Genomic DNA, 12,701 nt, shown 5'->3' with positions numbered 1-12,701 from the left:
CGAACTTAAAAATGTACTTTTTTTCAAAGGTATATCCGACATATGAATTTCCGGTAAAGACGAACTGACTTAGCAGTCAGTTTTGCATTTTGCAAGAAATTGATAGATCACGGTACACAAATCATGTCGCTTGTTGCATATGCTTCGAGTGGAGACGAAAGCGACGAGAGCGACGACGCACATATCACTGCAAACATAACCACGAGGAAGGATACAGCTGAAGCGCCTGGCGCAGAAGGGAGTCAGGAAAATGAGCCTGCAACTACCGTCGAGCAGATCTCGGACTCGGACTCTGAAGGGGAGCGAACTGAACATGGTGCTACCAGAAATAGTATACACGAGCCCGATATAGGTTCATTATTAAGAGGTATTTAGATTGTTTAGGACTAGAAATATGTCATTGATAAATTGTTATGTTTGGAACCTCCTTGGCTGGAAGAGTCTGACGTTGGTCCATATCATTCAGACGTTCTATCGACTTTTTTATACCGGTCTCCAGACCGATTGGCGATATATATAAGTCGATAGAACATCAGAATAATTCAGACTAGTCAGGTAGGTGTTGATTATCCCCCGAAACATGCTTATTTGATTTCTAAGTGAAGTGATTAGCTTACAAAAAATGTATGTATTGTTTTACGTTTTCGCGTAACCCGGTTGATAGAGTTCAGGTGGTCTGGAATTTTTCCTCTATACATAAACGCACCTGTACCAGATGTTTAGACCCCATAATGTAAAGATCAAAATGCAAAGTTTTGGAATTTTCTGTAAAGGATAGAACAATTAACTAAAATCATGATACCATCCATTTCGCCCAGGGGAAACCAAAAATTTACATTTAATAACCAAACCGGTCTTTTATATGCTAAATGGGGTATGGGTTTGTTACTAAAAATAGCAGAAAGCGTTTGAACAGTAACTTTTGCAGTATATTATTGAAAATTGCATTAATTTATGACAAGGTTAATACATTTTTACAAAAGCTTAAATAGGGATGAATCCATCCAACAAGCTAGAGGCGGGTTCTTCAAAAATTTTTTCGTTTGGTAGTTGGTCTACCGGTTTCGCCCTTATAATAGGGCTTCACCAGGACAACACTATCGTAAAAATATCCCCTAAAGTACATTCAGAGCGGGCAAATTTACATTGTTAATTATGACATTAACAATTAAGGCCAATAACTCTATTCACTATTACTGTCCATTGAAAACATAATGTTTGACAGTCAATTCCTTCATGGTTATATAGTGAAAATTATAGCAAGAATGTAAACAATTAACACAGTTTATTAATTTTCATCTAAACACACAGTTGATTTGGATTCCGATAGGTAGTACAATTTCAGGAAATCCACACTCTCCTCCTCCTTCGCTTCGGATGAATTGGGGGTAGAGGCTGTGCTCTCCGAATCACTTAAGTCTTGCCTTAATAAATCCATCGTTTCCTCTAGTACCAGTCTCATTGGAGGGCCGCTGGCGTTGCTCCTAGTGGCTGACCTCGTCCTGAATTTTGCACTCTCCAATTGCTTTTATGTCGGGACTTCAAACGGTCTTTTGATGTCTGGTTTGACTGCTTCCTGCTTCACCCCTATGTACCCCGGATGGATATTTTTCATATGTCTAATATAATCACTATCTCTGCCAAATGTTTATTTGCACATTTTACACTTGTACCATGTTTTGACGACCGTGTGGGCCACATTCACATGTCTTCTTAAATTCCTTGTAGAGGCATAAGATTTCCCACACAGAACACACCGTATTCTAATGGATCTAGTGGGTATAGTTGTGGTTACTTGCTTCGGTGGCATTTTCTTGATGTTCGGCATTGTTACTATATCAAATTTAGGCCTTCCATGTCTGTTATAGGGAATTAGTGTGACACAGACTTGTCTAACTAACAATCATATCGTAAAGTATAGCCCTGGAAGCCATTGATGTTCGGCATTGTTACGATATCAAATTTAGGCCTTCCATGTCTGTTATAGGGAATTAGTGCGACACAGACTTGTCTAACTAACAATCATATCGTAAAGTATGGCCCTGGAAGCCATAGTGTTACCTAACAATGCTTTAGTTTGTTGTATGTATGTACGATATGTCTTACCTTTAGCTCTGAACTGGTAGTGACACCATATTTGGTCATGCGATGATGAGTTGCACTCCTTGATTACGGCTTGTGATATTTTAAACAAATGTGGCCACTTATGAATTTTGTCATCTTACACATTGTTCCTAACTTTGTTTGAAATGTGTATGCCAATGTCAGGGCTGACTTGAGGTGACAGGTCACATGGGTATTTAGAGGATATTTTATAGTGTCTTCAGTAATAACAAATATATTTCACAAGTGTGTCTAATATTTAAGTTTCTTTGTGCATGAGTGTAAGATACAAAAAATATTAGACACATGAGTGAAATATATTTGTTATCACTGAAGACACTAGTGAAAAATAACACTTTTATCAGTGAGATATTTCTGTATATTTCACTTGCAAATATGTAATCAATATGTTGTACCTTGGACTAAGATTAGCTTTCCTAAGGATGTACTCCTCTGATGTTTTGACATAATTCAATATGAAATGAACTCCAACCTAATATTTTAGAATTTCGTCTTTTTACATACTCAGTCATCTATAGTTGTTCTAATAATTTGAAAATAGGTGATTTATTTGACATTTTGGAGAAATTTCACTCATGGTCTACATTTTTTGACGGCATGATTTGATTAAAAGGGACAACAATTTCAGTGTTTTCTGCTCGCTAAGGTATTCTCTTGAGTACATTTTGGGAAGTCTTGGGTAGGTTTCAACTCAATTTTACATGAATTATCACCACAAATCACATATTTGAAATTTGTGAATGCCAACTTGGTGGCCACTTTCCCCGATTTTTAGGACCTGAAAAATTCAATATATCAGACGGTTTTTTGATTTGGCTATTTGAAAATTTTCATATAAAGGTTCCTTTTGGTTCCTAGTTGTCTAAATATGGGACTACTCCCAAAAACAAAATGGCCAACAGATGGCCATCTTGGATTTTGACTTAGAAAGTTTGTTATCGCTACTTCTTGAGAAGTATTTGATGGATCTTTCTCAAATTTTATGTGTAGGTTCCCATAGTCCCTAGTTGTGCCCATATGATTTGGGTTTGATCAGAAAAAACAAAATGGCCGAAAAGTGGCTATCTTGGATTTTGACATTGAAAGTTTGTTATTACTATTTCTTGAGAAGTGCTTGATGGAAGTTTTCTTAAATTTCACCTGTAGGTTCCTCTTTGTCTCTAGTTGTGCAAATTTGAGTTCGGGACTGATCAGAAAAACGAAATGATCGAAAGGCAGCCATCTTGGATTTTGCCTAGTGAAGATTGTTATTGCTCTTTCTAAAGAAGTGCTGAATGGATATCTCTCAAATTTCATAAGTATGTATCTTTGGTCTCTCCTTGTGATCGTTTGATTTTGAGACTCTGGTGCCCTGGTTCCCTCCTGCAGTAAGACCCCCTGTGTGCTTCCATCTTGGCCAACAAGAATGATTAATATAAGCTAAAGTTTACATTTACTTATATTGGAGAAATATGTGTGTCAAGGGCATTGATATGTCAGAGCAAGTGAATTTATTAATTAACTAAAAATATGGCTTGATAGAAAATATTATACTGTATTAACTTATGCTTGGGTCAAGTCTGACAGGTGTAGACTTAAGCATTGGTACTGTCTGATAGGTGTGGACTTAAGTTTGGATAAAGTCTGACAGGTGAAGATTTAAACTTGGGTTAAAGTCTGACAGGTGTAGACTTCAGCTTTAGTACTGTCTGACAGGTGTCGACTTAAGCTTGGATAAAGTCTGACTGGTGTAGATTTCAGCTTTGGTACTGTCTGACAGGTGTAGACTTAAGCTTGGATGAAGTCTGACAGGTGTAGACTTAAGCTTGGATAAAGTCTGACAGGTGTATATTTCAGCTTTGGTACTGTCTGACAGGTGTAGACTTAGGCTTGGATGAAGTCTGACAGGTGTAGACTTAAGCTTGGATAAAGTCTGACAGGTGTAGACTGAAGTTTGGATAAAGTCTGACAGGTGTAGACTTAAGGTTTGGTACTGTCTGACCGGTGTAGACTTAAGCTTGGATAAAGTCTGACAGGTGTAGACTTAAGGTTTGTTACTGTCTGACAGGTGTAGACTTAAGGTTTGGTACTGTCTGACAGGTGTAGACTTTAGCTTTGGTACTGTCTGACAGGTGTAGACTTAAGGTTTGGTACTGTCTGACAGGTGTAGACTTAAGCTTGGATAAAGTCTGACAGGTGCAGACTTAAGCTTGGATAAAGTCTGACAGGTGTAGACTTAAGGTTTGTTACTGTGTGACAGGTGTAAACTTAAGCTTGGATAAAGTCTTGACAGGTGTAGACTTAAGGTTTGGTACTGTCTGACAGGTGTAGACATAAGGTTTGGCACTGTCTGACAGGTGTAGACTTAAGGTTTGGTACTGTCTGACAGGTGTAGACTTAAGCTTGGATAAAGTCTGACAGGTGTAGACTTAAGGTTTGGTACTGTCTGACAGGTGTATACTTGAGGTTTGGTACTGTCTGACAGGTGTCGACTTAAGCTTGGATAAAGTCTGACAGGTGTAGACTTAAGCTTTGGTACTGTCTGACAGGTGTAGACTGTAGACTTAAGGTTTGGTACTGTCTGACAGGTGTATACTTGAGGTTTGGTACTGTCTGACAGGTGTCGACTTAAGCTTGGATAAAGTCTGACAGGTGTAGACTTAAGCTTTGGTACTGTCTGACAGGTGTAGACTTAAGCTTGGATAAAGTCTGACAGGTGTAGACTTTAGCTTTGGTACTGTCTGACAGGTGTAGACTTGAGGTTTGGTACTGTCTGACAGGTGTAGACTTAAGCTTGGATAAAGTCTGACAGGTGTAGACTTAAGGTTTGGTACTGTTTGACTGGTATAGACTTAAGCTTGGATAAAGTCTGACAGGTGTAGACTTAAGCTTGGATAAAGTCTGACAGGTGTAGACTTGAGGTTTGGTACTGTTTGACTGGTATAGACTTAAGCTTGGATAAAGTCTGACAGGTGTAGACTTAAGCTTGGATAATGTCTGACAGGTGTAGACTTAAGGTTTGGTACTGTCTGACAGGTATAGACTTAAGCTTGGATAAAGTCTGACAGATTTAGACAAAAGTTTTGGCGCAGTCTTATGTTTTCAAGACGTCAAATGTCTACTCTAAATATAATTTACAGTTTTTATATACTTGTAAAAATACAAATATAAATATAATGATAGTTCATATTTCATGTTCTTAAATTGTACCAATGATTGTCTTTCATACAAAAGTCATTAAAATAGATCATAAAATTAATGGTTTCATGATCAGATCTATGATTTAGGATTTTCAATGCCAGAAAATAGCCAGTGTTTCATCATTTTCTTATATTTTTTTTCTCATTCATTTTGCATATTAAACAATGATTCATGCATAATTATTTTTTCTGTTTCTAAAATAAAGCTTCCTTTATATATGTGTTATTCTACAGTTGTTATAATGTTTTAATCAGGATTGCCAGAACCAAAGGCATATGAAGAGGCTTCCTCATCAGACAAAAACCTGAAAGCAGAGGATGATCTTGAAGAAGAAGTGAAACCAAAGATGTCACAGATAAAAGATGCACCAAAACCTCCTCCAAAAAGAGCTAAAGTGAAAATTACCATACCAGCCCTTCAGAATGTAAGTATCCTGGAACAGCTTTAGACGTACAACAGTAGCATTTAATTACATTCATATTAATTATCAAGAAATTCTACCAGTAACAAATGCTGAACATTTCTTTATTGTTAATTCAATTTTTGATGTGACATTATGTTAATTTCCTGAGGAAATATCTGAGATTTGATTTTTTTATTTTTTTTTCAGGATTCTGATGAGGAAGAGCAAGTGAAGAAAAAACCCAAGTTGTCCTCAAATGTAAGAATTTGTGAGAGAACAATATTGTTCATTTGTATGATTTTTGGCAAAATATCTGTATTTTCTTTTAAAAGTACTTTTAGTAAATCAAAATTTGTTTTTAAAGTCATCTTACTGAATGATTTGATTGCCAGATAACAATTAAGGTCCATGGGCCCCTTGTATTAATTTGGACCCTTTACTTTCTGTATAGTTTTTAGATGGAATTCCTGATTGTAAATGGGGTTATTGGTTGCAACTGATCATGTAAATATATTTACATATACCTCTATGAGATCAACAATAAATGAAGCTAGCATCAAAGTCTGCATATGAACACAAATATGGAGGTGAATCTTCCCACCATCCCACCTTCCCTCTGTCCAGAATATTGTGTCAAGTGTATCAAAACAAGCATGCTGAAGCAATATTTCTCAAACTTGGCATACCACATCCTTATGATATAAAGTTGCCTTTTTTGCTATTCATAAAATTTTGACAACATTTGGTAGAGTTATGCCCCTTTTTTGTAGATATTCTGTTTTGAATATTGTGTCAAGTTTATCTAATAAAGAACTAAAGCATGTTATATCCCTATGATGTATAGTTGTAACCTTTCACTTTTCATTTAAACTTGATCAAAAGCTACAGCTTATTTTTGTCTATAATTTAAAAAGAAGCAATTTGGTGTGTCCTACATAAAGGATATATCTTTAGAACATTTCAAAACCTCAGTAATGATCGATGCTATGTATATTTTTGCCAATTTAAGAGACAGACTTTTAGCTTTAAATTAAGAAGTCCATGTAAAACCTCTTTCTGGTGATGATGTCAACTTTTGTTGAGCTTTTTGTCATTAATCCACATAGGTAAAATCTGGTCTCACAGCTCTACTACCTGCACCAGTGCATGCAGCCAAAAAGGAGACAAACAGAATACTTCTGCCTTACAGCCTGAAAAAAGCACAGGCAAACAAGAAACCTGCACCATCAAAAACAGATCCGGTGACATTGAACCCTTCTCCAAAGTTTCAAGGTTTATCAGGTTATGGAAGTGACAGTGATAGTGATGATGCTGAGTCAGAATCTGCTAATTTTTTTTCACTGGGTGGTTCAGAACCTTTGCCTGCAGGACCAGTGTTATCTGAACCTATTCCTATGCAAAGGTCTAGTAAATTGTCTCTGCCTCCACCAAAGTCAGCAATAGACAAGAGTGAAATGATTAAAAGTGTTAGTAATACTACAATAAGTGAAGTGACTTCTACGGTCAGTAAAAACAGAGAACAATTAGATATGAACTCATCATTAAAATCATTGTCTGGTCAGGATGAACCATTGTCTTTTAAATCTGGTAATTGGAACACAATGTCAGCAGCATCCTTTCAGGTACAATATGGTGGATATGGATCTAATTCGGACTCATCACCAATGGCAACGGAAATGGCAGGTCCTCAAATGGACTTTGTTCAGTATGAAGCTGGCCCACAGGTAATGATGAAGTTGTTGTCTACTCCTAAACCTGTGAAATGGTTTCAGTTAGACTACACAGGAATGTAAGGGATCATATGTAAATGTGCATGCTGGGTTTTTTTTTTTTTTTTTTTTGCAGAAATTTGGGTTGCCATGGTAACCAGGTCACTACAATGCTTGTAATTTGACATATCAGATGTTTCCACAACTGTTCATATGGAAACATGATAGAAGATTCTGAGTGGACAAAATTGAGATATAGACTGATTGTGCCAAAAATCGATATAATTACAAGATACAGTGGTACCAATGTCAAACACATTAAATGTCATTTGGTTTCCAAGGTAACTTGGCACCGGGGTGGAGTTATTAGTCGGTCATTCTGGGCACAGTTCTAGTTTCATTTATTTTAAAATCAAAATGTTAAATGTATGTACAAAGATAAAAGAGTTCTAGAAAATTTCAATGGCTCTTTAAAAATTCTCCTCTTCAGTCTATTCTCATTAATTTTGATATGAATAATGTTAATTTGCAGTATTGCCAGGACTTTGAGCAGGACGAGGAGGTATGTTCATTGTTATTCCAAAGTATCAGTCAAAAGATATAAGTATAGAAATTCCAGTATCAGTTTCATAAGTTATTGTTCTTTTGGATATACATTCAGTTTTATTATAAATACAGGTAATAAAAAAACGTTCAGAAATAAATAGTTTTAACACTTAATACTGGGTTAGAGTCTGTATAGATGTTGCTGTAGTTATATATACAAAAAGAATTCATTCAATGTTGACACCGTTGGTGATTGTTGTTTTGGGAAAAGTGTATTGAAACATGGATATTAAGTAAATGAATTACTTGTCAATACTGTTATTTTCACAGTTTTTAAGAATGCAAGGAAAGAAACAAAGAGGAAAAGAAGAGATAAACATTGTGGATGTAAAGGCAGACGATTTTATCAGCACTGTGGATGTTCAGAAAGCTATGTCTGAGGAAACAAAGGAATATGCTTCTCATAGGAAGAAAGATGGCCCAACATCACAGCAGAAACGCAAACATCAAATCACATACTTAGCCCATCAGGTAATAACTGGGACAGATTTCAAAACCAACGTACTGAAATCTGTCTATATATCATATGTATGTCCCCACTTCTACTGCCTGAAATATAGATTTTATAGCAACACACAGCGGTATACTCTACATAAGTGTTATTTGTTTGTTACCATGTATAAGTTGTTAATTGTGAATATTTTCGGTAGTTAATTGTCCATATTGAATACCGTCCACATCATCAAAATGTTTAAATCTGGTGATTTGATAAATACAACTTCTATTGGAAGCAATTGGACTACAATGTAGGAATAGGATGTGTAAAATTGTACACTGATCATTTAAAGTATCATGGATGTTTTTTATAGGTTGGTAAGGAAAGAAAAAAAACTCTCTTATGATTCTGACTGAGATCAATGTTGAATTGTATTTATTATCATTAAGGCTGGAAAAAATTGCTGTATGAAATTCAAAATATGTATAAAACATGCATACAGATTCCAGCTTACCAGAAATGTTGTATATTTTTGGAACATTGTATAACCTGTAATGTGAAATATCTCTTTGCAGGCTAAGGAGACAGAACTTGATCTGAAAAACCAGTGGTCAATGAACAGAATGACAAAAAGACAAACTCAAGCTAAATATGGATTTTGATTATCTGTGAGTGTGCTGGTTATCACCGCATTTAAAAGAATTCTTCTGAGGAAATTCTGTAAACACAGATGTGATCTCGTGCCTTCACTTGATATTAGACTTATTTAATTATGCAAGTGAAGTATGTATGTTGTTTTATCAGCAATACCATCTACCCACTTCCAGTGACAAGGGAAATAACTCTGCTACCCTTAACAGCAAGAGGGACCAGGGTTGAATACTTTTCCTGCAGCCACTTACTATCAGTAAAAGCCTGTTGGATTGTCCCTATCACCCATGTTGATAAATAGCACACGTCTAACTTGTTAAAAATCAAGATATCTAGAACTCAGATCTAGTAATCATTTCCTTAAAAGTATTTTCTTTCACTGCGTTTTGCTGGAATGAATCCTGCAAAAAGACTTGATCCTGTAAGACTTTCATTTCCATACCATAGAACCTTATGTACGTTACCTGTACAAATAAAACACTACTCTTCAAATATTTCATGCTACACTGCCATTCAAAATGTCAATATAATGAAAAATGAAATATCCCTCATCATTTTAATATATATATCTGGTATTGAAAATACTGTGAGTTATGTGTATGAAGAACCGGTTTAAATTTTCTCTTAATTGATGTCAAAGACATCTTTATTTCAGTATTGCTAGTGTCATTTTGGATAGTTTTCTTCTTCATTAATGTGAATAATTACAGATATTGTTGAATTCTATACATGGGAAAGAAGATTGATAATGAGAAATTATCATCAGACATTTAAACAGGATAGAAAAATGAAAGCATTTCATTGGTCAACATGTTTTGTTTGATTTTCTCAACAACATATTCAACTTTTTGCTTGCATTTTGTCAACATGGCCATGATTTAGTTATGCAAACAGTAATGCAAAAGGGTAATATTTCCTATTAAACGGATACAGTTCCAGCAAAAATGTGTCTCGTTCTGAGACATAATATAAACTCTATCAAAAAGTTGTGAAACCTTCATAGCACAGGAACAAAGGAAGTCAAAGTCTGCAGATAAATGTGTTGTTTGATGCTGTACATCATAGAAAAAACTGCATTCACTGACAAGTTTGATTGAGCATATGTCATATTAGAGGTTAATAGGAAATTTTGATCAGGCATACCATACTGTTGGAATATGAAGACAGTTTTAAGGATAGACTAACATTGAAATTTTGGATACCTTCAAGGATATCTATTTCCCTTTAGGACAGACAATATAAGCAGAAATTTTAAGTACAAAATTTTGTACCTGCATGAATATTGATTATTTTTACCATTGAAAATAAATCTCTTAACTTATACTAAAGCATTGTTATTTTATGTATTTCATAGTGTTTATCACAGGAATGTTCCAAACAAATAACTTTTTCTAGGATTGTAAATTTAGGTATATCGTTGTGTACAAATGGAAAATATAGTAACCACACTTGAACACCATATTGGGACCTCCAGACATTTTCACCAGCTGAATTATCTACCAGAGTAGTTAACGGTAGCCAGTCTTGTCTACATCCAATAAACTCCTTCATCAAAACCAGGTCTGTCTTAATCCATTTAATTTTTCCTTCCATCATCAGCACCATCCCTGTTTAGATGCACTTAATTGTTCTTTCCTTCATCATTGACAGCTGTGTCTAGATTCACTGAATAACTTACTTCATAAGATCCATCCCTATATCAATCTACTATGTAAATCTCTCCTTCCATCATAAGAACCATCCCTATATCAATCTACTATGTAAATCTCTCCTTCCTTCCTTCCATCAGCACCATCCCTATATCAATCTACTATGTAAATCTCTCCTTCCTTCCTTTCTTCCTTCCTTCCTTCCATCAGCACCATCCCTATATCAATCTACTATGTAAATCTCTCCTTACTTCCTAAGAACCATCCCTATATCAATCTACTATGTAAATCTCTGCTTCCTTCCATCAGCACCATCCCTATATCAATCTACTATGTAAATCTCTCCTTACTTCCTAAGAACCATCCCTATATCAATCTACTATGTAAATCTCTGCTTCCTTCCATCAGCACCATCCCTATATCAATCTACTATGTAAATCTCTCCTTACTTCCTAAGAACCATCCCTATATCAATCTACTATGTAAATCTCTCCTTCCTTCCATCAGCACCATCCCTATATCAATCTACTATGTAAATCTCTCCTTCCTTCCATCAGCACCATCCCTATATCAATCTACTATGTAAATCTCTCCTTCCTTCCATCAGCACCATCCCTATATCAATCTACTATGTAAATCTCTCCTTCCTTCCATCAGTACCATCCCTATATCAATCTACTATGTAAATCTCTCCTTTGTTTAAATGGAAAGATATTTTACAGGATAACTCTTCATAACATTTACAATACTAGTTTGATACCAAGAATAAGTCTGAAATGAAGCTACCAGAAATTTTAACTTTGCCTTTCTGTTTCCATAGGTATTCGTGTGTGTAGTAGTATCATTTTTAGCTATTATTTGATTTCTCAACTTTGTGGTAAAATGTTTCTTGATGAATCTTTTAATTTGACCGATTTGAAAATGACCATCAGTCATCTAGAATATGTATAATTGTTTATGGACTTTACTGAGATAACAAGTATTTTGAAAATCATGTATTATTGTAACACAACTAATTCACTATAATCTCGATACTTACTTAGTCAATGATTGTTGTAAATATCAACAACCCAGGTATCAGAAAACATTCCAAATGTCAACACCCCATATATCAGAAAACATTCCAAATGTCAACACCCCATATATCGGAAAACATTCCAAATGTCAACACCCCATGTATCAGAAAACATTCCCAATGTCAACATCTCGTGTATCAGAAAACATTCCCAATGTCAACACCCCATATATCAGAAAACATTCCCAATGTCAACACCCCATATATCAGAAAACATTCCCAATGTCAACATCTCGTGTATCAGAAAACATTCCCAATGTCAACACCCCAAGTATCAGAAAACATTCCCAATGTCAACACCCCATATATCAGAAAACATTCCCAATGTCAACACCCCATATATCAGAAAACATTCCCAATGTCAACACCCCATATATCAGAAAACATTCCCAATGTCAACATCTCGTGTATCAGAAAACATTCCCAATGTCAACACCCCAAGTATCAGAAAACATTCCCAATGTCAACACCCCATATATCAGAAAACATTCCCAATGTCAACACCCCATATATCAGAAAACATTCCCAATGTCAACATCTCGTGTATCAGAAAACATTCCCAATGTCAACACCCCAAGTATCAGAAAACATTCCCAATGTCAACACCCCATATATCAGAAAACATTCCCAATGTCAACACCCCATATATCAGAAAACATTCCCAATGTCAACACCCCATATATCAGAAAACATTCCCAATGTCAACATCTCGTGTATCAGAAAACATTCCCAATGTCAATACCCCATATATCAGAAAACATTCCCAATGTCAACATCTCGTGTATCAGAAAACATTCCCAATGTCAACACCCCAAGTATCAGAAAACATTCCCAATGTCAACACCCCAAGTATCAGAAAACATTCCCA

General features: G+C 35.6%; 1 protein-coding gene across 1 annotated transcript; it reads left to right on the top strand.

Annotated features, from left to right (window-relative positions):
* The first annotated feature begins 68 nt into the window (after window positions 1-68).
* On the top strand, window positions 69-10,437 carry LOC132553382 (proline-rich protein PRCC-like). The gene is made up of 7 exons (XM_060217625.1): window positions 69-367; window positions 5,559-5,728; window positions 5,915-5,965; window positions 6,814-7,431; window positions 7,949-7,978; window positions 8,293-8,493; window positions 9,034-10,437. Exons 1-7 carry the CDS (start codon window positions 124-126, stop codon window positions 9,118-9,120), a joined length of 1,401 nt encoding a protein of 466 aa, XP_060073608.1. The 5' UTR covers window positions 69-123; the 3' UTR covers window positions 9,121-10,437.
* Window positions 10,438-12,701: the final 2,264 nt, after the last annotated feature.

Source organism: Ylistrum balloti, unplaced genomic scaffold (genome assembly GCF_031769215.1).
Source record: "Ylistrum balloti isolate Yb309-2 unplaced genomic scaffold, AGI_CSIRO_Ybal_v1 Utg370324, whole genome shotgun sequence".
NCBI classification, from domain to species: Eukaryota; Metazoa; Mollusca; class Bivalvia; order Pectinida; family Pectinidae; genus Ylistrum; species Ylistrum balloti.
Note: the sequence above shows the minus strand (reverse complement) of the source record. Positions and strands in the feature narration are given on the sequence as shown.

Bases quoted from the DNA above. Each gene is read 5' to 3' on its own strand.
- LOC132553382 (XM_060217625.1), top strand. From the start codon at position 124: ATGTCGCTTGTTGCATATGCTTCGAGTGGAGACGAAAGCGACGAGAGC. The intron at 7,432-7,948 runs GTAATGATGAAG...GTTAATTTGCAG, and splicing joins AGTATGAAGCTGGCCCACAG to TATTGCCAGGACTTTGAGCA. The intron at 7,979-8,292 runs GTATGTTCATTG...TTATTTTCACAG, and splicing joins ACTTTGAGCAGGACGAGGAG to TTTTTAAGAATGCAAGGAAA.